Source organism: Copadichromis virginalis, linkage group LG15, assembly GCF_057382275.1.
Source record: "Copadichromis virginalis isolate Kocher_CV1m ecotype Utaka linkage group LG15, C_Virginalis_male_GT1.1, whole genome shotgun sequence".
NCBI classification, from domain to species: domain Eukaryota; kingdom Metazoa; phylum Chordata; class Actinopteri; order Cichliformes; family Cichlidae; genus Copadichromis; species Copadichromis virginalis.
The window spans coordinates 9,901,460-9,927,310 of NC_140632.1; the positions used below are offsets into that span (position 1 = coordinate 9,901,460).

The window sequence follows — 25,851 nt, forward strand, 5'->3', positions numbered from 1 at the left end:
AGATGATACATAGCTATACCTATCTGAGATAGATGACGAACTCTCTAACACTGTATTTGACTGACAGCAACAAATAGATCACCACAAACCTCTTAAAACTTAACAAGGACAAAAGACAAAATGTGAGTTCTTTTAATTGGGCCTAAAATCAGACATGATATGTTAATTAATACGTTAGTTACATTAGCTCACAGTAAAAGTCTTATTTTAGATTCTGATTTGAGCTTAAACTTCACATTGATTTTTATCATAAAGACAGCCTTCTTCCATTTTAGGAATATAACCAAGACATGAGCCTCCATCACTCATGTATTCATTTTCAGTAGACTGGATTACTGCAGTGCTCTTTTTGCTGGACTTCCCAAAAACATTAACAGAAGGTTTCAGCAAAGTTCAGAGCTCATTAGTCCCGTTTTATCAGTCTGCTGCAGGATTTATTTAAAATACTGTTACCAGAAAGAAATCTAGCTTCAGGCACTTTACTGTAATTTAACAGCAATATTTGTTTTGCTGCAGGAATAATGGAATAATGACACTAAATGTGCCCCATGCATCACTAACAAATACAATATTTACTGTTACCGTGTTAATCTGGTGAAATTTACAGTGCTCAGCTATTTGGTTAATCATATTAAGCTAAAACCATATAATTCATTTTTTAAAAAGTTCTACATCTTTAGTAGAAATCGCTGATATACAGTGAGACAGTCTTTTTTTGTCTTATCATTGGATTTGTAAAATGTTACAATAAAAAAAATTGTGCTTTAAAAAAAATCATGTTTTAGAACAAAAACAAAATGACCTTTTTCATATAAAACCTTTTATTCTAAATATTCAAAAAAGTGGTCATGGTTTAATGTGACATACCATACATTAACACACTGGAAACATACAATGCTATATTGTTTTTAAAAACCAAACAAAGCCCCAGATAGGAAATTCATGATCAATAAACAACATTTAAAATAGCATGCAACACTTGATGATGTCATGTTTCAAAAAAAAAAAAAAAAAAGATCACGTGTCCATGAAGCCTTCACATATATTCAACAAATAGAAATATATAAAAAAAATACAGTGAAAATTATTTGTGTTGTCCTTCCATCACAAATTGTAAAATTCTCATGCATCTTCCAAACCCAAGTTGTTATTATGACTATGATTGATACATGATTCTTGTTTACGACATTCTGATTCTGAATTAATGAGGGCTGGAGCTTTAAAAGGCCTTTCACAGCATACCCACATGAGCTATTGGAACACCTTTGCAAGCATTTATCACTGCGTTACATGATGCATGTGCTAACGTCTATAATGAGGCTCCTCTCAGCTGTCAACGATGGGTGGATACATTCACCATGCTCGAATCAGGATTCTGATGTGAGCTACAGACCTAATTAAAAACTGTCACCTCGGGAAAAGAGAAGGAAACGTAATGTGTGTGGGCGGAAACTTAATGAGCTTCTTCAAACCCGAACGCACACGCTCAGTCGTGCAGTCGTTAATGGTCATACAAACCACCATGTGCATGTGGCCTTACGTGTCCTGACATGTTATATAATACTTCATTGACGGTCCTCCTTGACTTTCTGCAGCACTCACAGGCTGTTAATCACGTATCTGACAAGGGAAGCAGCAGCACAGTCTTTGCTTTGAGAAGCTACACTAAAGCTGGGATGGCTTTCCTCAGACTACTCAGCAATTATGTACTAATAGTCTTTCTCCCAGTGTATTGCAGTTCAGCACATGGTACAGGTAAGTGTTTACATGATATTGATTGCTTTTTAGAAACATAAAGAGAAGTAACAGTATTATTTGTTAAAGTTCCTTTCTATTTTCCTCAGTGATGCCCCTTTGATTTTATTACACATAATAGCGAATGGCTTTTATACACGAACACACACGACCAGACTCTGCTCAAACCAAGAAAACATGTCAGGGATTATGTTGTGCCTGCTAAACTGAGTCACACTTGGGGATTAATGTCACTTGGGAAGTAAAATTGAAGTAATGTCTTAGCCTGTAAAGATCTTAGAAAGGCAAAAATCAAACAAACAAAAATAAAAACATATTAAAACTATTTCTTACACCTTTAGGAGATGGGATGATATGCAGCAATAGTTATCATTTCTTTTTGTAAGAGCAGAATTACTTCAGATTTGATTTCTATACATACAAAAATGAAACATATTTCTGCATTTTTATTTATTTAAATGAACTGGAACATATTAGATACATAGAAAAACTGTACTGGCATAATCCTGAGGTCAGATTAAAAGGTCACTTTTGCTGACCATATCACAAACTACTTTTTTCCCCCAAAGTCGTCTAAATGAGTAATGAAATATCAAGCTAATATAAGCTGGAGTTAAGTTAGTTAAATGTTACAATTGGTAGTTCATGGACATACATATTTGACAACTAATCCTTATATAAGACCTTGTTTGGTTGGTTCAAGCTGTTTTAATTTACTTTTCCCTGAATTTCATCACTGTCTGTGTCTTGGCAAAGCAGCTATGGGAATATTAGATGAAGCCAAACTGTAAAGTGTGAAAGAACAACAAAGACCATATAAGGATGCAGGGGGAGGTGCTATAAATCACAAACCTATCAACCATGAAACTTCATTTGTGTCCCATTTGGGGCCTTTGTGCTCTCAGTTTAGCTTAGCATTCAATTTCCAGATTGTGGTTTTTGCTAAAACATCCTCATTTACATTACCCCTGCATGTTAAATGGCATTCAAGGGTAACTGGTGTGCTTGAACTAAAGGGTTGACTGGCCTCACTACTGCCACAACTGGAGTGTCAAGACAAAGGACACTTTGGGTACCTCTAAGATGCCAACAGCTTTGACAAATTAGCAGTATTTAATGGCAGCAGAATGGAGGAAGGTTGATATGGCATAACAAATCATCTTATAAGACAAACTGCAAAACTGTAAATGGCACTATTAAATGAATGGGACAGTGCCAGCTGTTGCTGTTTAAATGCACTGAACAAAATCAGACAAGCAAGATGCACCATACACTAGGAGAGACAAAAATGGAAAATATCCCTTAAAAATTGATTAACTTTTATATTTTAATAATTTAAAAGAAGAAGTAGATTCATATTCATAGATTCATAGAGTAATTATAAGTGGAAGTGAGATATAGGCAGTGCCTGAATAACATTCCTGCCATTAGTATAAATTTTCATCATCCCCAAACCTGTAAGTGAGCAGCATTTATTTAAATAATTTCTTCTTCTATATGATGCCCCTAGTATATCTGTAAAGCCTTAATCGGGTCACTAATGTGACACACAGTAAATAAGGATTTCTGATTGTATACATTCACTAACAACAATACATAACAGACCTTATCGTTACGAATAGAGGAACTATTCCCCAACCAGCTCAATCACAGAGAGCGGTAAGGTGGAGATGTGCCTCACAGCTTCGGATATTTTACTACTACAGTACCTCAAATGCCAGAAGTTCATTTAAATTCAGTTTTCAAAACCCTGAAATGCTAGATTTTAGAAATATCTTATTCTTCTGTCAGGAAAGCAGGATGATAGCTTTGGTATACTCGAGTTAGAGGGTTTGATCAGAAAGCCTGGCACTGTGGTTAATGTAACTGTCGGCACATTAAGATGGTTAAAGAAAAAAAACTAAGACAGTTGATAAAGCGGTGACCTTTTCTCAAATGTTACCTCAAGTAATCAAATATATCTCAAAATGCTTTCTCCTCCCTTGTCATGCAAACTCCCTCAAGTCAAAGAAAAAAAAAGTCCACTTATTTTCCAAGACACATCCCAAACACATGATTATCACTGCTGTTCTCAAAAATAAGTAGTATGAGAGCTCGCACCAGCGCTGCTCAGTCTCTCACACACCGTCATCCTCAAAGGTTCAGTATACTTTTTAGTAAGGCACAAGTGGAATATTCCTCATAATGAGAAACTGAATGTCAGTCACAAAGGAACTAATATGTCAACATTCATCTCTATAGCGAGGGCAGACTGACCGGCAGATGCAAGGCATATAAATTCATGCTGTAACAAGCGTAATGCAAAAGAAAGAGGGACATTCCTTTGTGTTAGCACAGAGCTGCTGCCTTGTAGAGAACGTGTTCATTGTTGATGATGCAGTGTTTTTATCAGTGAGGATCCTCTCGATCTGATGCAGATTTCAGGGCCTCTGAAAAATTCAGCAGGAGCTTTGCACAGACACGTCTATTGCTTCCGAAGTTTGATGAATTTATTGGTCTTTGTTTGCAGGGGGTAGGAGGACAGGATGCCCAGTGTGTTGCTACCTCGGTACAGGGTTTTCATTTCCTTCCTCTGCTCAGGAGGAGTTTTCTTTTTTTCTTCAAGCTCATGCCTCCAATACAATCATTTGCTCCAGTCTGGAACAATTTTTTTTATTTTTTTTTTTTATTTGGCTCAGTCACTAGCACAGCAGTCAGTCAGTCACGTTGATGACATAAAGACTTCAGACTTCTTTCACAGACTAAATCCAAACTGTGTGTTTTTATGTGTGAGGCTCACACACATGAAGGTACATGGCTTCATGACTGATTTATGCGATGGTTGGAACACAGTCTACTTAACAAATGTGTTTGGGTATGTCATCAGCGATGCTCTGTGAATGAACACAAAAGCATGTTTGTATCTGTAATCTCTGTCAGTGGCTAGATGTATTTTACACAGCTCCCCAAATCTTATTATTCACGCTGCTCCTCATTTGAGGTTTTCGATGATGGCGATCTCCTGTCGGTCGGCGTATTCTGGACTGAGGCCGTTTAGATAAAGGCTGCCGTTCCTCGCCAGGGCCCCCGGGACAGGACTGAGGGAAAGATTCACTGTGGGATAACCCTCTCTGTCCTCACAAAAGTTAGCTGACAGCGTCCTCTTGCCAGGGGTCATTTCCTGGTTGATGGACGCATTAATACCCAGCTCAGATGACAGCTTGCGCTTGATGGATGCAGCACGCTGAAACTTGTCATAAATGTCAACACTGAGTCGCCTGCGGGTCTCTTTGAACTCTGCTGACACATTTGCAGTCCATTCTGCTGCATGTGCACGAAACTCCCCAACCTGCAGAAAAAGAATGAAGATTGATGTTTGAAGGCGATCAAACACGTGATTCTAAGTTTCTCTATCTACACCTGGTGTTAGAAAAGTCTAGTTGCACTAAATGTCTCTGTTTACTTGTGTTTGGGTAACATGTGTGAATTATATCATTGCTGGTATTTTACAGTGATAAAATTATTATGATAGATTGTGCAGTTGCACTTGTTGGTAATTTGTGTGCACGTTTTGGACAAAGAGCTGAAGCTGTCTTCAGGGTTGCCAGATTTGTGGGTTTCCCACAGATTTGGGCTACTTTTAACATAGCATTAAAAGTTGACAAAATTAAACACAAGGTGAACGTTTATTCGGGGTGATTGTAGAATCCAGAATCTGAAGGCCAATGAAAAAATGAAAGGTAGTTTAGTTCAATTCAATTTTATTTATAAAGCGCCAAATCCCAGCAACAGTTACCCCCACGAGCAAGCACTTTGGCAACATGGGGAAGGAAAAAGTCCCTTTTAACAGGAAGAAACCTCCGACAGAACCAGGCTCAGGGAAGGGTGGCCATGTGCCACGACTGGTTGGGGTGAAAGAAGGTTAAATCCGCTCAACTCAGAAACAGGCAGCAAACACAGGAATGGCATAAGATGCTCTGCCAACAACTGAAGGGAAAGACTGGGCTTAAATATGTACACTGAGTTTATCAAGGGAAGTGGATACAGGAGGGTGACGAGACACAGCTGAACCTAATTTAAAAACAGGGCAAGGAAGAAAAACTAAAAACAAGAAACAATCAGCTACCAAAATAAAACAGAAAATAACTAAAGGGGAGCAGAAACAAGTAGTTAAGGACACTTGGGAGGCTAGACTATTGGGAGGCATTCAAAAATATTCTCTAAACACTAAAAAAAACAGACTACCAAGGTTGTCAAGACCAAACACAGCAGCAGTATAATAAAACAATAAAAAACTAAGAACCCTAAACAACCAGTCACAACTGAAATAGGACACTTAATAACCAAGAATACAAAGTTCAAAAATACAAAAACTTTCCAAAACTTAGGGTTCCAAAACACAGGACCATGAGAATAGCATATTGTTCAATATCCAAGTATTCAAATTCTGTTGACATAAATTTATTGTTGTCTTGAAGTTAAAATGGCTGTTAAAGATTCATAAAAGCTAAAATGTGTAAATTTAACTGACAGGAGGTTGCTAGACAACCGGATGAGATCATAATATCCGATATGGATAAGACTTTTTAGGGTCCCAAATGTGCCCATGTGCCAAATTTGGTCATAAATAAATAAATCAAATATCTACAAATAAAAATTCATATTAAATTTGTTAACTTCAGTAACCTACCAACATTACTCATCATGTACATACACTGCCGTACTAATATGGGGATCCCATTGCAGTATATTAGGCTGGTTTTGGTCTTCTTATTGCTGGTTGTAAGGGTGGTTTTGAGACACCGACATGGCAACCCCAAGGCTTCTCTATTTCTGGCACAGTTCTAAGCATCTACACTAGAGACACTTTTACTGCCATCCTCTGTCACACAGTCAGATTAAAATTTAATTCATGTGAAGAGACAAAGTAAATTTTTTATAACTCTAATGTAGAACATGGAGTTGAAGCACTAAATCCAGGAAAAACAAAAAAACTTGGATGTGTTACATGAACATGGTTTATAAAATGTCATTTCTGTTAATCAGTGCAAACCCCTGTTTAATAGCTCTTATCCAGAGCATTCTTCCACAAAATATACCAGCACTCCAATTAACAAATGAGCACGACAGACCTTTTTAACATTCATTCATTATTTGCAATAAAAGTTAGCTACCATAAAGGCCAACAGCAGATGTGGAACTTTATGAGAAGTGGGAAATGAATGAGAATAAAAACCTTTAAAGCATTAGTACATTTAGTCTCATTCTCTTGTGCTATCATTAACCTGAGGTTAGCGGACTTAAAAGGACTTAAAAGCAGGAAAATGTTTCCGAATTCAATGTGATTTTTAGAAATGGGTCTGTGTTGCGAGTTTTTTTTTTTTTTTTGCTGCTTTTGGCACAAGATGTTGTACACACATTAGAGGTTGCAGACATTTTCCCAACCATTCATCACTGGCCTGTTGAGATTTTTTTCCCAAAGAATATTAATGCAGGAGCCTAAAGCAATGAATTAAAAATGAGTTTTTGTCATTGAGCTGTGTGTGACCTACTGAACAGGCCTCTGGCGGATATATACTGTATGTGCTTTGCACAGTATGCTTATTTATGGTTCCTGAATAGTGACAGGGAAGAGGGAGTTAGGCCAACACATCATTGATCCCACCTTCATTATGAATTAGACCCGTTTCTCCCGGCTGTTTTGTTTATTTATTAGGCTCTAAGGTACACTTGAATTGAAAATGATGGTGCACATTGGAGCACAAACACTGCACGCTTTCCCTGCTGTCTTTTCACTTTCTCTTCCCTTCCCCTAATCCATTCCCTCAGTCTCCCACTTTGTCTGTCAGTAATGCAATTCCCTGCGGAGCTCACAGCCTACACAGCTGTACTCCTAATTATGGCTGTGAAAGGATTTCCCACTATAGAGTGCTATATGCCCTTCAATGTGTGCATGAATGTGTGGCTTTTCCCATTCTTTCTACATATAAATAATGAACCTGCCACAGCAGCACAGTATCATATTTATCAGCACCAGCCACTGCAAACACACCAAAGATTTTGACCAAGTCCTGCACAAAATGGCATTTTTACATAACAGGGTGGGGCCAGGATGGAGATGTGAGGAAAAAACTAAAAAAGTCGAGACAAATAGGATCATATTCAGTAACTGTAAAGAAACCCCTCCATTGACAAAGTTATATTTGTGGATAGTTAATCTGTAGCATCATTGTGAAACACTTTAACACATGTACAGTTGTTTGGTTGTAATTTGAAAGAAATGATTGAGAATTTTCTGAGACAAAGCGCTTGATCTAAAAGGCTGATTGGTGAGCCACAGCTGAACTCAGTGTCCTTCTATATTAGACAGTTACAACAACTCATTGCTTCAGTTTTACTTGACGCCTTCCACCCTTTGCACAGCGATTTTTAGTTTCTTCCGTCTGGGTGAAGTGTAAAACAACAAGGCTTAAAAACAGCTTTTTTTCCAGCTGCCATCTTTCAGATGAACAGATCATAGTTTTGCTTATATTGATTATTTATGCTTCATGATGTGGAAATTCTTTTATGATTATTTATTCAATTCATTAGGTTGGATTAGGCTTGTGTTTGTTTTAAAAGTGTGCAGGACTATTAACTTACTGCAGACCAAATGTTTGTACTCACAGGTACAAAAAAAGTAACCTGAACCTTTCTGTCATTGGAAAAAAATGCATTAACTACAAATTTGTTGGTTTTGCTACTTAAAGAGTGAAAATTCACTGAATACTAACTTCTCAATATACTTTGTAGAGCAGGGGTGTCAAACATAAGGCCTGGGGGCCAGAATTTACCCAGCAAAGACTCTAATCCAGCCTGCTGGATGGCTTTGGAAAATATTCCAAACTTGTTGGATACTTTGTGTGAAATAAAGGCCAAACAGCAATAAAAAAAAAACAAAAAAAAAAACGTGAAAATGAAAAATGCTAATAGACCTCTCAGTAAGTGCCAACCACGAGCTTGGTTCCTCAAGCATGGGATGCTATTAGCATAAGACTCTAAGATAAATTTTGGGATTCGAGGGGCTGACAGAGTTCTTTCTTCAACTTCAGTTCAGATTCTGCATATCTGCATGCTTTATGTTGTCAGTAAAACCAACAAAAGAGCCAACTTAACAGCACTACTTGCCTCTTCTTTAGTTTTCTTGGAGATAACCCGAAACCAGTCTCCGATCATACTTAGCACTGCAGCAAAGTATGCCAAGCCCACCAAAATCCAGAAGAGCACCACGGGTTTATAGTAATCAAGGTATTCTGGTTTCTCGAACCCACCTGAAGAACAACAAACAAAACTGTGTTATAAAAGTCGGTCACATCGTTCTGGGATACTTACAGTGCTGTGCAAAAGTCTCGAGCCGCCTGTCATTTCTCATTTACATTTTGCTTGGAAAATGAGAAATAGCTGCAAATATTAATTTAAATATATGTGTGCCAATATTTACTACAAGATCCCCAACAGCACTGGCTGAAATCAGCCCCAAATCAGAGTTGCCACCATGTTTCACAGCTGGCGGTAGAAAAAAGCTTTAAACCTGAATTCAATTTCTTAAGTACATGACTTTTAGATACTTTTCATCTGCTGTAGATATTTTTTTAAGGCCTGACATTTCTTTGGTCCCCAACCTTTTAAAGCTTTTTTTTTTTTTAGCTCATAGATTCTTGGGAATCATCTTGTTGGTGCAAATATGCTATTTTATGCATTTAAAAGTGTTAGATTTGACATCTGTTTTTGCAGCAGACTGCTAATAACAAAATGCCTAAAGATAAAATTTAAAATAGGTTCTTTCCCAAACTGGTTGTTCCCTTGAGTTAGGGGCCTTTTTTTTGAACGATTGAATGATTTGTAGGTCAGCCTTGAAAACAGTCAGGTACAGGGAATGGACAGAAAATGAGTGAAAAACCAAAGAAAAACTTTTAAGAAAGTCTCTTGAACACTTTCAAAAAAAGGTGTCTGGCTCCTTGGAAGAAATGAGTGGTAGCTAAAGACTTTTGCACAACGCTCTGCTTGACTTCACCCAAATCTATTTCTATGAATGACCCAGGAATAGGGGCTTTTATATAATGATTTTTCTATAATAGATCCATGTTGCATCAGTTCATGGGCTGGTTCTGGTTTTCTGTCATTGTGAACATATTACCTTAAGCCCATTTAAATGCCGCCTCAGCCCCCATTATGGTCCTTACCTTTCAATGACTCCGTAAAATATCAGCAGGGATGAAGAGTCAGAGCCAGCCAGCTCAGTGTGCAGTTAGATAATCTCCCATTACAACAACATTTTAACTAACGGGAGTCCACATTGATTAGCTTAGTGTAGCTACTGGGGGTTGGCACAGGTGCCACAATCTAATCTATAATCATTAGGCCTGTTCAGGGAAGTTTAATCCAGCAGTCTAAGTGTTTGTGATTTGTCCCATCTGCCTCTCTCTTGTTATCTGCCAAGAAGGTCAAATCAAGCTAATACCAGCTGCTACACAAATACACACAAGCTACGAAAAATGCACAGTACACCCTCTTACTTTTTCTATCACAGACATACTGTATTATGTACAGTGTGTTTAGTTAATTGTTTATAATTATTCTTTTAGGGTGTTTACAGACTTGCGTCATGAAATAGTGTGACATTTCAAGAAATGCGGTACGCTTATTACATTTCTTGTGGTGAGTCATGATCAGTGCCCTTCTCGGGTTTATTTATGGAAGGAGAATGAATCTACTTCCAGCAGCTGTATAAAATTTGAAAATAAGCAGGAAGCAGGGTATATCTGAAGATAACAAAATGCCAACTGGTCCATCAGACACAGTGTGACACATTGTTTATTCTGCACAAAAAAACCCCCAACAACTGTAAAACAAGCTTGCTGTTTCACAAAGATGAAACAATATGGTAGAACAAAATGGGAATAATTATTGTGAAATGAGCCAATGTCCGAAGGAAAACTATTGTCCAAAACTAATGTAAAAAATTACTAGAAGGTCTGGCTCCTTAGAAACATAATCTGACCAGTGGCTCTGTTATGCTTGCTTGGATATAAAGTAATTCCCATCAACATCTTCAAAGCACCAAATGAAGACAACATTTGGGAGACTAATGTGATGTTCTGGTAGAGCTCCAGAGACTCACACAATCAGTGGCTATGAGCTTGGTGGTCTTTACAGTTAAATATGTTATCGGTGTTCATAAGAACTACTGTTAAGGTGCTTGTAAATTAAAGTGAGGCACAGAATATAATTGTAGTGCACTGGGAGGCTTATCACTGCTGCGCAGATCCTTTGAGTCAGGCTGGCCGATAAATCATTCAACTATAAATACACTGATTCTACATAAAAATGAAAGACAAAAGAAAAATTCAAGTGACCTTTTTCTCCAGCGACAAAGTCTCCAAAGCCGATGGTGGTGAGCGTGATGACGACAAAGTAGATGGACTCGAGAGTGCTCCAATCTTCGATGTGCTTGAAGATGACGGCTGGCAGGGCCACGAAGATGAGGCACCCGAACAGGATAAAGAGTAGCGTGGAGATGACGCGAATCTTTGTCTGGCTGACTTTCCACTTCTGTAGGGAGATTAGCTCACATGAAGAATACACGATGTGCACTTTCGGAGACTAAAACTTTAAATTCAATCTGTGGGAGCGAAAGGGAAGTGCTTGAAAGAATTCAAACAGCGCAGAAGCTTTACATGGAAACACTGCGGCTGAATTTTATGAATAGTTACCATGTGCTTTGGTTTCTGATGTGCTAATAAAACAAGATGTTTGCTTTTCCTTACAGGTGCGGCCGCTGGCGATACATCGTGAATTTTTATTTGTATGCTATCCTTTTATTCCGATTCCGATCCAATTTCTTTCCTGCCTGTCCTGCGTTAGATATTGTCAATATGTATACTACATATAATGTAATAACTGAAAAAAACACCAACAACAACAACCCATGCTTTTATTTATTTATTTATTTGGATCTGTGGGGATAGGTTAATTGGAAAATCCAAATTTCCATTAGGTGTGAATGTGAGTGTGAATGGTTGTCTGTCCCTGTGTGTTGGCCCTGCGACAGACTGGCGACCTGTCCAGGGTGTACCCCGCCTCTCGCCCTATGACAGCTGGGATAGGCTCCAGCGCCCCCCGCGACCCTGAAAAGGATAAGCGGAAGCGAATGGATGGATGGATCTGAATATTGTAATGAGTCACTTTCTTTGACCTCTTCCTAGGAATAAATTGTATGTTTTCTAACATCTCAAGCTGTGAAGTTCATGCGACATCATTTCCACTCTCAGATGGAACGCCCACCCATGACTTGACATCCCTTGGAAATGCTCTAATAACAGATTTACTACATTTTTAGTAGCAGCTACTGTATGCTAATTGATACATTAGAGTCAGCACTTGCACTGCTTCAACAACAGCATGCACATTTCATTTCTTCATTATCCCCAGAGTTCGTCTTTTGCTTGAGTTACTGTGCATTATATTCTGCACGCTGTCCTTTTTTGTGCTGCCCTTGCACTCATGGTGACTGCTTTCAGCTGGGTCTCTTGGTATCATGCCCTTTTCCTCTGCAGTTATGTAAGACCAAAGCACAGCACCTCAGAGGTAAAGTATAAAGAGCAGACAGCCCTCAGATCACTCTGTCTGTGATGTCTTATGTCCGCATCGCTCTCAAAAAAGCATAGTACAACAATGCACAGTTGAAAGGTAATCTACAGTGAATGTTATAGAAACAAATTAAAACTGCATCACTGTATTTCCATGGGGACCAGTGAAGCTGATGGTTTTCAGCACCTTCACTGCACGGCAGTGAGTTCAGCAGGTGGCAGTCCATCTTTTTCCATTGTCTCCATGACCTTCCAACCTGTCTTTTCCTCCCCGGGGAGGGACAGAGCCAGCTATACATCAAAATCAGTACCCTGACAAAATGCTTTTGTCAGTGATTTTATACTGAAACAGGAGACTCTTAAACTACTTTTTGAGGGGATGTATGAGTTCAGCTGACTTTTACAGATAAACAAAGTACATCAGGAAATGAAAAACATCTGATAATTAGGCCCTCATCTTTTTTTGTCTTTCTTCTAGGAATCTACCAGATGCTACACTCTTCAAGGTAATAAAAGTCAGTGCCTATCTACCTTATCAACAGATTTGTATTCATTTTTAATCTAAATTCGCAATAAATTTCACTTTTTACAACTTTATTCATGTATAATGTCACTGATGGATAGAGAACATATCTTACCACGATCATCTTCTCTACTTTGGCAATGCCCTTCCCAAAAATAGTTCCCAACTGGTCCCCGACACCAGCCAGTAAGAATCCAAATAGGGGAATCCCCAGCAGGGCATAGATTATACAGAAGATCCGCCCACCTTCTGTGTGAGGAGAGATATTCCCAAATCCTGAGAGAAATGACACACACACAGTGAATGTTGAGTGGATCTTGACAGTTTCAGTGATGTTATGTTTCCAAATTATTCTATCCTCTGGAGCAGAACATAGTTTTAATGTACAATTTGCATACTTTCTAACATAAAAATTAAAGGCGATTGTTGATTCATAGTTGAATCTGTTTTATTTTTCTCTGAGCTTTCATTCATGAAATTGCACATTTTTAAAAATCGTATTGCTCTCTACTTTTGCTATATCACGCTTGTCAGTTTAAATCATGAAAAATCGTGTGAACGAGTGTTTGGTTTTTCTTCTGTAATGAAAAGGAACATGAAGAGTGAAGGATCCAAATGCAGAAAACAGACATTGGTTAGATTAAACAGAAGGCACTGTTTATTTAGATCAAAAACTCAGATTTAAGTCCTAAACAGAAGATGAGCAAAGTCCAAAATCCAAACCCAAAACCCTGAGGGTCAGAGAAATATGCAAGCAAATGAGCAGAGAAGCAGTACTACACGACAAGCAACGCAACCAAATCGTTGCCTGGTCACTGGCTGGATCCCTCCTTATGTGGGGATGGTCTCCCCCCCCCACCGGCCACCTTGATGTGTAAGGTGGGCTGACCCATGTTAGAATGTCCGGTCTGTGCCTCCAGGGCTCGTGGGTGCCTGTAGGCCAATTGGGTGGGTTAGGGCATCTTGTCTCAGGGAGCTTGTACAGACCATTTTGTCTCATCCCTATTGTGACGCAATGTGCAGATGAGCTCCAAGCCTCAGGACTCATCTGCACACTCCAGTCTACTCTTTGTGGTGGTGGTGCTGGGTGCTGCCCTAGACATGGCGGTGTTCAGGACCGTTGTCATTGTCATTGTGTGCCTGACGTCTGACTTCTTACCGCCCTCTGGCAGGGTGTTGGGAATGGGGCTGCCTACTGAACCAGTCTTTGCTGGTTCTCTCTTTTCTTACTTGGTCTTCCATGTCCCAGCTCCATACATCACATCACTCATTCCCTTAGGGTCTTGGGGAGAGGGGTGAATCATATAGTTCAGTGGTCCCCAACCCTTTTTGCGCCACGGACTGACCTTTAAGGTGTCGCTGATAATTACAACAAAATAAAACCAGTAACGGTACCACAAAAAGAAGATTTATTCAGAACAAACGGGAAAAGACCCATGGAAACCTAGTTAACAATAAAACGATCAAAAAAATAACAATAAAAACCGATAAAACCCTGAAAACCATAAATGTCACACCCAAGCCTCAACTCTCGCGGCCTGGTACCAAACGACGTACCAGTCCGTGGCCCGGGGGTTGCGGATGGCTGATGTAGTTCACCCCAACCCCCCTTTTGAGTAGTAACTCTAATAATTATGGTTCACGACATATAACCACACACATAGGCCATGGGGGGCAGTGCAGTACCCAGAGGCTGTTTCGTGGGGCTGCTGCAGTGGCCCTATTCACCCCTTCACTGACCCTCATTTTATCTGTAAGTTAGACATTGAGGGTCTTTGCAGTACCAGTTTGCCACTGGTTCGGGGCAGCATTTGCTCACCAGGTTCTTGAGTGCCTGGAAACCTGGGACCCTATTCTTGAATTGTACCAGAGTGACAGGCCTCTATCAGGGTTGATTCCCTTTTGTCTTTGGTCCTCTGGGACTCTGGTTCCATCTCTGCCTGCCTTTGGGCATGCTCTCTCTGTCTCACACTCATACTACAAGAAGATTGCTGATTTATGTATCTGTGTATTTTATAATTGTTGTGTTGCACGTGCTGTATGTCTGTTCTTTTTTTATACAAGAGCTGTAGTTGGCGATACATTGTGCTTTTTTTCCTGTCTGTCCTGCCTTAGACATTGTTATACTGTACCACATATATTGCAATTACTGAAATAACACAAATAGAAATGGATAAATAAGCAGAGAAAATATTCACGTGAAAAAAAAAACAGAATTTCAGAACTTCATTCATTACAGGCTGCAACAAAACAAAACCTGCCAGACAAGAAAATTTTCACGAAGTCTGACTGTGCTATGATATGATTGCTGAGAGGCACAAAAGAATAGCTGTGAGAAATTTCAGTAGAAGCTGCGTAACGTCTCTGACTCGGAAAAAAGCTTATTATTCTCACCCTCTATTCTCAGCCAACTCTAACATGAATGAAAAATGGGGGGAAAATGAAGCGATGAACATTGAGCTGTACCTCTGAAACCTGAGAAACAAAAATATGAGTCTATTACAGGTTTAACGCCTTTGTTTTAATCCCCAAACTCATATTTAGCTGCAGCTAGAAAATCAGTCAAGATCGTGTTTAAAAACAAAATCTGCGCCTCTCGTACTCCTGACCCCACACACCCATCAAAATGCAATATCAATTTCATTATTTAACGTTTAATAAGGCATCTGCATAATGAACTACATCCACTTTTCTTAATTAATGTAGTCATCTGTCTCAGGAAATGAGCTGCAGGGTGTCTTCTAACAACTTTCCATGATCACATTGGAGCAGGGTGACACCTAATGTGAGAACAATTGTCAATCATGGCTCAGTAATTTTAAGATCAGTACAATGGGAGACAGGATGTCGGATTAGGTTTTTTAACCTGCGGGTGACATTGCAAAATAAATGAGAAGCAGGAGCGCTCTAATTTGAACCTGTACTTAATTCATTTCTTCCTGAATTAATTCTAGTTTATATTCTAAGTTCATCTTTTGTTTTATTTCAATAGCAGACATAAAAGCTTAGTACGGTAAGGGTATTAGTCACATGTGGCAGAAGACATCTGTGGTATTCATTCATCTGTCTATTCATTAAGCGATGTTGTTACCTCGTTATGCATAAATAATCAAATAATAAATAGTTAATAGGAGTGTCATGATGACTACATATTGATTAAAATCATGACAGATATAAATAAAAAAATGTTTCGTTTTAGTTTTGTCATTGAAACGTGCAAACATACATGGAAATACAGTATAAGTATAGAGTATGAGGCAAAAACAGAGCTTATACAATTCTAACACCTTAAGAGTCAATATTTGGTATGACCACCTTTATCCTTCAACACAACTAGAACTCTCTCAGGTAAGCTTTTGCATTTTTTCTTTAAGTAATCTTCAGGAATAGTTCTTATTTAAAAAAAAAGCATTCAAAGCTAGTTTTGGATGCCTTTTGATTCATTCTCTAGCAAGATGATCCCACACTACTTCAGTAATGCTGAGTTTGGGGCTTTGGGGAGGCCAATCCATGACTGATCATGTCCATTGTATGTTTTTCTAACCAGATATGCTTTTACTGCACTGGCAGGAAAGCTGAAAAACTCAGATGAATCTAATCAGGCGACTTCCATATGGATCAAAATCTGACAGTGTTTTTAATTCCATCAGTTTTGATCTCCAAGAGCTCCAAAACCACTGACTGAGCTCCAAACCATGACAGCACCTCCACCATGTGTTTAAGATGGCTGTACACACACTCATTGGTGTGCCTCTCTCCTGACCACCTCTGTGGATAGTGACAATGATTTGAAACAAAAGTTTTACTCGTTGCCACTTATTTTCAATCTAGCTCTAGTAATTTGGCAAACCTGTTTCCACTGAGACCATTTCTCACGAGGTTTCCCCGAACAGGTCCTATGCTAGGTCCTTGTTGGATTTTTATTTTTCCTGATTTTTAAAGGACATGATTTTCAGATACTGTCCATCTGTAGATATTTTTTTAGTCCTAGCACTTCTTCTTCTGTCCTCCACTTATCCGGTTACCTCAAAAATTTAAGGCTACACCATGCTGAGACATACCAAGTGTTCAGCTCATTGCTTTTTGCTAATCACTATTCTGTGGTTGTCGCATACAAGTACTGGATTGAAATTGACCACTCAAGACCACTTTGAAATGTTTTTTAAGTCTGGGTCCTTGGAAGCAAAATATAATGAAATAATGACTGGCTTCACACTTTTATGCAGATATCAGCATTGTTAATATACTGATTTACTGTGTGACTGTAACTGTGATGTGGTAGTCTGATAGTGTGACAGCCCTGGGCAAACACAGCCAATTTTAAACCATCACATATTTTCTTAAAAATATCTAAAAACATAAGAAGTCATGCATTTAAAATACATTATCTGCCTTCTGCTCTACCGAGATGCTGTTGTCCTACAGGACTTGCAATATATCAGACTTCAAAAACCATGAAAGGTATTCTTGAGTTAGTTTCAGAGCATTGCCTCATGAACAGTACCTTACCTTCTAAAATCTTAAGGTTAAGATTTTAGAAGGAGGAGCCCTGGATCACCTCTTTCCCGACACAGTTGAGTGGATTATGTGATGATTGCATATAGTAACACGTCAGGTCTTGTTCAATCTCTTGTAGGAGCGATGACAATTGCAGTGGACAGTAAAAGCTTAATGACTTCCTTCTAAACTCATTAAGTGACACCGGGAGAGAAAACCAGCTGCACAACATTTAACAGAGTGACTTCATTAGCTACAAAAAGACACAGGCTCCGGGTTTGGTTGCTCTTTCTCTTTCCTTGAATCAGATGTTGGTACAGTGGGTTTGAGGTGGTATCAAAAATATATAAAAAATATACCTTTTTATGGAAAACCATTGCACAACGTGTCGCAACATGTTCTTGTAAAAACAAACTTCCAACAGAGTCCAAAAGGAGCAAAGTTGTATGAGAGAATAATAAAAAATTTTCTACAGTCTATAAATAATGAATCATTTGAGATCTGTTGGTGTAAATACAGTAGAAATGTGAATTTCCAAGTATACCAGTCTTAACAAAGAAATCCCATGGGGGAGAAATGCTGTGAGATCAATGATTACTGTTCTTTTGCTCCCAGGAGAGGGTAGGAGCCAGGAGAGGCAACCGAACCCACAAAGTTATTCCAGTTCATTTCCTCGATAAAGGGCAACGATGAAGGGGGGTATGCTATGTTTCAATAATGGGCATCCAATTAAAGATCACATAAACAAAGGAGTATGTGTGTATGAAATGTAATGTTTGATATGGCTTCAGAAATGGTTTCCTGTCTGGACTCTTAATAGATTCTTTACAGGCTGTGCGCTGACAAGAAATGACATAATGGCTTCTCTAAAGCAAGATGTCTTTGCATAGCAGCACAAAGGCCACAGAACATTTTGTTCCAGTAAGGCAAAATTAAAATGATTGCCAACAGAGAGAGCAGCAATTATATGTTGTTTGCACGAACAACCATCAGAGATACTACAAACAAAATCACCACCCGGGATCGAGACTTCTGTGGCAAAATCTAATTTCAAGCACAGTTTACTACCAAAAAAGATTTCAATTCTTAATTTCAGACAGTTTTGGATGCTTCATGCTTTTTTAATTAGTTTTTAAACTAAAGCAGAGCTCTTTCACTTCTCTGCATCACTTACTGCACTCACATTGCATAGAAAATCTAGTAAACCTGCTTGTACTGAGAAAACTCGACATCTGTAAATCACTGGAGCACAGGAGTATAAAAGAGAGAGTCAACATACTCAGTCTCAGGTGAGCAGACGAAAAACCCACAGTGCAGTCTTTGCTTTTTCGCAATAAATTCGAGGGGAAGCATATTTTAAAGCCAGAAGGCAAAATCCATTTATGGTAATGCAATGCATTAGCAACATTTTATCACAAGGATGAGCTGTGACAGAATCCAGGAAATATGAAATGAAGCTCAACAGCCCACCACACAGATATGTTATACCCATCGTGTGTGTGTGTGTGTGGAGGGGAATTTTTCATGAGCGGAACTGCAAGCACAAGCCTGGCGCAGTGCACCAAAATCTAGAAATCTGGAAGGAGGTTGCAGGAGAAGTCTTAGTGTTAGCAAGCAAAGTCTGATGCTAAAATATTTATCAAGATCACACTTAGGGTGTTTTTAAAGGAGGGTGTGCTCCGAAAAGGTGCAACAGATGTGAAATGGAGCCCAACAGCCCACTGAACAGACACGGTGAACTGTCATGGTCCAATTGGAAGAGCCAGATGAGCTGTCAAACCGGTTGTGTGGGTGTTTGTGTGCGTGCCATTCCTTTTTTCTGATTAGCAAGCTCTTACAGCTGGAGGTGACAGAGAGAGAGCAAATGGTGTAAATGATGGAAAAAAGGGAAGTGTGTTTGAGTTTCAGGCTGTTTTTTTGCTTGTACGAAGCCAAATTACATTACTACATATTTAAGCTGGACATTTAAGTTCTGTTATGTATAAAGAGCACAGTAGCTAACATTGAGGGCACAATTTGCAAATGAGGTACAAAATTATTTACTGGGATAATCTCAAGTGAGAGGCTGCTATAGACCAAACTGGATCAGGTCAAGTATTCAACTAAAACAACTATTTAAGGCCTGTTCAGGCACTGGCTCACACTTTTTGGTAGTGGGACTGAAGTGTATCCACTTGTATCCAAAATGCTTCCACATTGTTCTTACAATTTATTTGCATTTCCATTTTATTTCACAACCGAACGAGAAATTTCTCTGCTTACCGATGGTGGTGATAACAGTCCCAGCGAAGAAAAAGGAGGAACTCATGTCCCAGAGGCTCGTCTGATTGGATGAATTTCCCGAAGGGTTCACACCTTCTCGAATTGCTATAACCACTTGCTGCAGAAGAAAGAAGAAAAAAAAAAAACAGCCTTAGCATGAAATAAATAATACAGTAAATATGTGCCGCTATTTTCCATGCCAACGTTTACATGTCACAAGCAAAAGATGTGGAATGACCTGCGCACAAGTTCATGATGTTTTGAAAAATCGCTTTTACATTTTTTTCTATACATCAAAATGAAGTTTATGTGTAAGTTGAATAATAATGTAATCGTCTGCCTTCTTTCCTGGACGTTCGGCTACTAGTCTGTTCTTTACATCACTACCAGTTTCCCACGCTGTCTGAGTCAGTACTGACTAACATTACAGTCCTATCATCTTCTTGCCTGCCTCCTTTGAGCCAATCTGCCTCCATTCTGTGTTGTTAAATCTGAGTACTCTGTCATTCTCTCTTTCAGAGTCTCATTCGTGCAGCTCATCTCCTCCCCATCCCCACCACACCCAACAGAGCTCTATCCACCAAGCCTCAATCTACATCTTCACCACCATCTAGGGATCCTGTCCTAAATCAATGCTGGGATTCTGCTCTGCCATGAAGGGTCATCAGAGTTTAATCGGCAAATACATTATTTAATTTTACTCTCTCAACAAATCATGTTCAGTTCTTCTAAATGATCTCTCCTTATTGAAATTCTCATGCAACATGTAGACTTGCTTCTTTTCTCACCTATTTGCATAGAGTCTGCTCAGTCTATACTTAACACTGGGCATTTGATTACAGTGAGTTCACCCTGCTGGCAAACTGCATACTGGATAAATATAGCCAGACGCAGACAGCTGTGGCATTATCGCCTTTCTTTATGATAGATTATGCCTTGGAAAGCTAATGCATTAAAATGTCTGATGTGTTCCAGAAGGAGGGAAAAATTGAATTCAGGGAGATTGCAGAATTCAGCTACCGTGATAGATGTCCGCCTAAGACACCATAATACGGCCTAATAAGTGACTGGTCTCCTGATGGCTATTCATAGCTTGGCATCAAGAATACTTTTAAGTGGTATTTAAAAAAAAAAAATGAAGTGCCAAAAGTGCCAAAAATGTTATTTCTTTCAGTGGCAACTTCATAAGCGAATCAATCTGCATATGTTACTTTTATAACAAAATGACTTTACTGCAGTAAAATGTTTACAGACTGGTACAAAAATGGTTTTGCCCTCTATTGATAGTTTCGCCACTTCACAACAACTCTAGACGAGATACATTTTCTTAACAGCTGAATTATAGGTGCTGCTACTTTGACATGTGCCCAACAGGAAGCTGTAGTCACGTCTGCTAGGCCCTTACCTCCATGCTGCTAGATCCAACCATTTGTAATGTCTCTGCCTTTGGGAGCATTTAATTGCAATGACCTGACAAATGATATAGTTTGCTGCGCAGCACGAGTTTCTTCTTTAGTTTTAGTGAGTGAAATTCCAGTATTTTATAAGTCTGTTACTAAGCACTAATTAGGATTCAGCAGTTAGCTACGTATGCAGCTTGCAAACTGAAGGGAATATCGGACTCCAAATTTCCACAGTGACAATGAGTTTAAGACCAGTGTGTGATGTCACATCCAGTTTTATAACAGTTTATGAAAACAGCTTGTTAAAATTTGTTCATCTTCTTTGTCAGCATGTTAAATATCTATTTTTAGCCATAAAATGATCTTTTCCTAAACCTAACAAATAAATCTATTTGTATAAACGTGTGTAATTCACAGACACACACCAGCTAAGAGTTTGATTTCTCCTTTTATCCTGCTGATTTATGTAATTAATAAAATACATGCTAAGTGCATTAAACTGTACGTCTCCTGTCTTTATCAGGTTAATTTCAACCATCCTAAAATTGGACTGAAATATTTTTTCACGATGAAGCATGAAAATAGGACGCCGCTGCACACAACCACCAAACAGGTGGTCCTCTGATAACATCAAACAGAAAACAGGCAACCGGGTTTGAGAAGAAAAAAATGTCAGCACTTACAAAAGTGAAAATAGCATAAATACCATGCTGAAATAGTTTTTAGCATGAAACATGAAAACAGGACGACACGGCCCAAAACCACCAAATGGGTGGTCCTCTGGTTCCATCAAACAGAAAACAGACAATAAGGTTTTAGAAAAAAATCAGCACACAAACAAGGTGGAAATGGTCATTTCCAAAGGAAGCATTAAAACTTGAACTTAAAAATTTACTTCCAAATAGAATGCAACAAGCCTAATAATTCCAAACCACATCCCAAAACTTCAGAGCCCCTGCTTATGCAATACGTCTTATCCGTGATCAACTTTGGGGGTCATCATTTTGCCCCTTCCAAAATGACAGCTGACAGCTCCTGACTCCACCTCTATAGTTCTATCTGTCTTTATATATCCATAAATGTTTCTGCTCAACTCAGCCATCATATCACTCTGTGATCAAACAAGACCTGATGTCCACTTCAAGGGACAGAAGCAGAACATAAAACGTAAAAAAATTACAATTTTGAAAAAGAACATTTTGTCTTCTGGATCTTAGGAGGTTAAAGTGTGTTAATGGAATATAATAACAATACTACAACAGTACTGTACAATAGCACACAACAGTCTGTGTCTGTGATCTTCCTGCTCTTCCTGCTACCTGTTTCTAACTGTTTTTCTTTTCTTTTTTGGGGGAGTTGACTAGTTCAACTGACCTACTTAACCTATATCGATCTCTAATCACTAGTGTATAACCTGCACAGATATTACAGTATGTAGGTAAAGCTGTAAAGCTGAGAGTTGCCCAGGTAACCACTGGTCGCTAGAGAAAAATGTGTATGTGAATAAAATGTTTGAATTCCTTGTTATGAATATTATGAAAATTTCCTTGTTTAGTCTACTAATTTTTTCCTCCTCATGGACTGCACAAAAAGTTACCCAAGGACACACTCTGAGAACTCTGATTTTAGATCTAAGGTGTAATAAGAGAGAAAAAGGGCACAATTAAAAAATCAGTCTACCGCATACAGCACCATGGAAACTGTCACAGATTCATCATGACGCATTCATTTGGATTACTGATGTTTCAGATCCATGGACAGAGATTCCAGCTTGAGTAAACCTGAGCCAAATAAGACATCGATGAGTACAGCAGACTCAGCTAATATAATTAATCAAACAAACCCCGGCCTCTCTCTGCTACTAGGAGATGGAGAGGAAGGATCGTATTGGCTGTTTGGTATCAAGGATTACAGCATCAAGATAAAACAAGAAAGATAAAAGATCAAGGCTAGTGAACTGTCATTTCCTCTGAATGCTGGATTAACTTGATCCCACCAGGTTTAAAAAAAAAAAGAGAGAGAGACTCAGGTCAACAGGGGAACAGTTTAATTTACTGCAGTAAGAAAAAAGCATTTTTGGCCCAAGTGGCAACTAAAGAGACTCGCTAGAATTATTACTGAGACAAAATGAAAGAGAAACACTTTGAAACGACAGGGGAGCAGATACTCTACTACAGATCTGATGCCATTAACTTGCAGAGGAATACTTCGCTGGACTAAAGCTTTTACTCCCCTGTGATTATGCATTCTGTTCAGTTTGAGGCCAAGAAAAAAGATCTAAAAAGGATCTAATTCTTGAGTGGCTTTTCTTTTAATAAATGTAAGAATTGAATCAGAATCAGAATCAGAAAGGGTTTTATTGCCAAATGTTGAGCAGGTTTACAACATTAGGAAATTGCTGCGGTGCTTCAGTGCAAACATACTGTCATAAAAATATAAAAATAAGAATAAGAATTAAAAAGAACCAAAAAGAGTTAGAATTTTTTAATTATTTCCATCAGCTGGATTTAATATGAATAGACCTCAGGTTTGGAGTTACGTTGCTATAATATAGTAAGTGTACAAGACACCGTATGTTGCTCATCAGTCACTAGAACGAGCTCAAATGACGACAATTAGGAAAAGCACAAAAGCATAGAATTAATTGATTTACAGTTTTCTCCACTCATTAGCTGCTATAATAGAGTTGGTAGAGCCCACTGGAGGACAGCTGTATTATGAGACTTAATACATGTACCAAGATTAGCTTTTAATCATGTTTTTGTCTAAACCTCATAATTCCCAAATAAACCGAAGGAGGAGGAGGAGGTCAAAGTTAATTCCACTACATTCACAGTGGCTTTAAAAACACAATTTAGCAAATCATTAGATCAGAAAGCCCTGGCTCAGTCAGCCCCCTTTTGTGTCCCAGCCAAGTGAGCTTATTAATTCACCGCTTTGGCACTCAGCTATATGCAAACTAATAAAAGATAAGAAAGGATGACGTGAAGACCGCAGTGGACGTCTCAAAGCTGAGGCAAATAGACCGGAGAGAAAGAGTTGGAGCTTTTAACATCACTCACTTTTTTTAATTACTCCCTTTGAGAGCACATATCTCCTCAATCCTCTGCTGAGTAGTGTTTTATCAGCAGGAACCTGCAAAGGTGTGTGCATGTGTGTGTGTTTGTATACATCATTATGAAAAAGTGTGCGTGTGAGGGAGGGGGAGGGGGGGACCTCAGTTGAAGCTGCCTATCAATAAATGATCAGAAGAGTAATAGTTACTTGAAAGGCTGGTGTACTCACTGCAGCTACTCTGCCCACCTCTGCCCGAGACTAGAGTTTGGCTGGATTCTAGTCTCGTGAAAACACAATAAAAGATTTATATCAACACTGCTATCTGCCTTACAATTAGCCTCAAAATACCAAACATTAAAGTGATTCTAAATGCTTCCAGAGACAACTCGCCCTGGATTTTTAGGTTAAGTTCTTGAGCAAGTAATTAGTTCCAATTTGCTCCAGAAGTCCAGGAAACCCATAGAGCTCAGATGCATCTAAAGACAGAGGACAGTCTGCAGAAAAAGGGACACGCAGGACAAGAGACATACTTGTATAGCAAAAAACATCCTCATCCTGTTTATCAGTTTTACAGCTGATGGTCTGTCAAAAAAACTCCTACTTTGTTACAGACTGATCCAATCTCAGTGCATATTGTCAAAAAAAGTTGCTTTTTGTCATGTAAGTTGTTACGTGGGTTCCTACTTTTAGATGACGATGATGCAGAATCAACTGTTGCTACTGCTGGCTTTCCATATGTTTTCCTGATGATGTGCTTTTAAGTATGTCTTAACCGTAAATAAGCTTCACTGTATAGTCGTAGCCCTATTGTTGGACGTCATGTAACAGGTAGTGGGACCGAAAGAGAGAGCTGGAAGGATGATTTCCATTGTCCAGAGCCTCAGGTTTCACTCTAACAATGTGAAAGACGGATGATCTCGGCTCTGAAAGCACCACCATCACCATTAAACATTAACTCGGCAATTTAAAGATAAATAACCGCCATCTGTTACAACTGTGGCCACGACACATTTTTCAATACAGGCAGTAATAAATCCTTTCAGCGTGAAATTGGTTTTAATTATGTTAGAGCACACATGTACTATAAACAGCGTATGCCAATACTTTTATTACTTTAATGCCACAAAATTTTAAAAATGTTTGCTCCACTCACAAGGTGTTTTTCTTGGCTCCAAGTGGCAGACTCTTAATGAGAAATTGCAGCTAGCGGCCAAATTTAGAAAAGGTAGAAAATCATTTTTCCCTTGAGATTTAAGACCTTTCAGCTTTGGCACATTAGAAAAGTAATCATCATCCACAAGTGCAATGCTCCAACAAGATTCCCCAAGAGGAAATGCTTTTAATCAACCCTGACAAGTTTGCCTGCTAGATAAACTAATCCATAGAGAAACAGTCGTGACTTCACGAGTTAAACGGCTGCACCGTCAATATATCTTTTTTTAGTGCATTTTTATTTTTAGTGACTGATGTGCAGTTACAAGTTGACGGATTGGATTCATTTAGTGAGATTTACTAGTTCAACTTGAGACTTCATGGCTTGATTTGTAGTTACATCTTTGACTTTCTTTTCAGCAAACATTGAATACCCAAAGGGCAAACATAACACAAACCTGAGGACCCAGATGGGTAATTTGGCAGTATTGTGCTTTATTTTGCTGCAATTCATAGTTTATATTCGTTTTCTGTATATTTTATTTTGCAGAGCAGTTCAAAATGGTTAGATTTACATCAGCACTAGCATTCAAGA

At 38.8% G+C, this 25,851-nt stretch overlaps 1 protein-coding gene across 1 annotated transcript in view; it reads right to left on the minus strand.

Moving 5' to 3' along the window:
* Positions 1–807: 807 nt before the first annotated feature.
* LOC146691829 (potassium channel subfamily K member 2-like) overlaps positions 808–25,851 on the minus strand; it is a 30,143-nt gene continuing 5,099 nt past the window's right edge. The window contains exons 3-7 of the mRNA XM_085431814.1: positions 19,645–19,762; positions 13,001–13,161; positions 11,130–11,325; positions 8,902–9,044; positions 808–5,083 (exon numbers count right to left, since the gene is read on the minus strand). Of these exons, the coding sequence (XP_085287940.1) occupies positions 4,727–5,083; positions 8,902–9,044; positions 11,130–11,325; positions 13,001–13,161; positions 19,645–19,762 (975 nt within the window). The 3' untranslated portion in view covers positions 808–4,726. The remainder of the gene's footprint in view (positions 5,084–8,901; positions 9,045–11,129; positions 11,326–13,000; positions 13,162–19,644; positions 19,763–25,851) is intronic.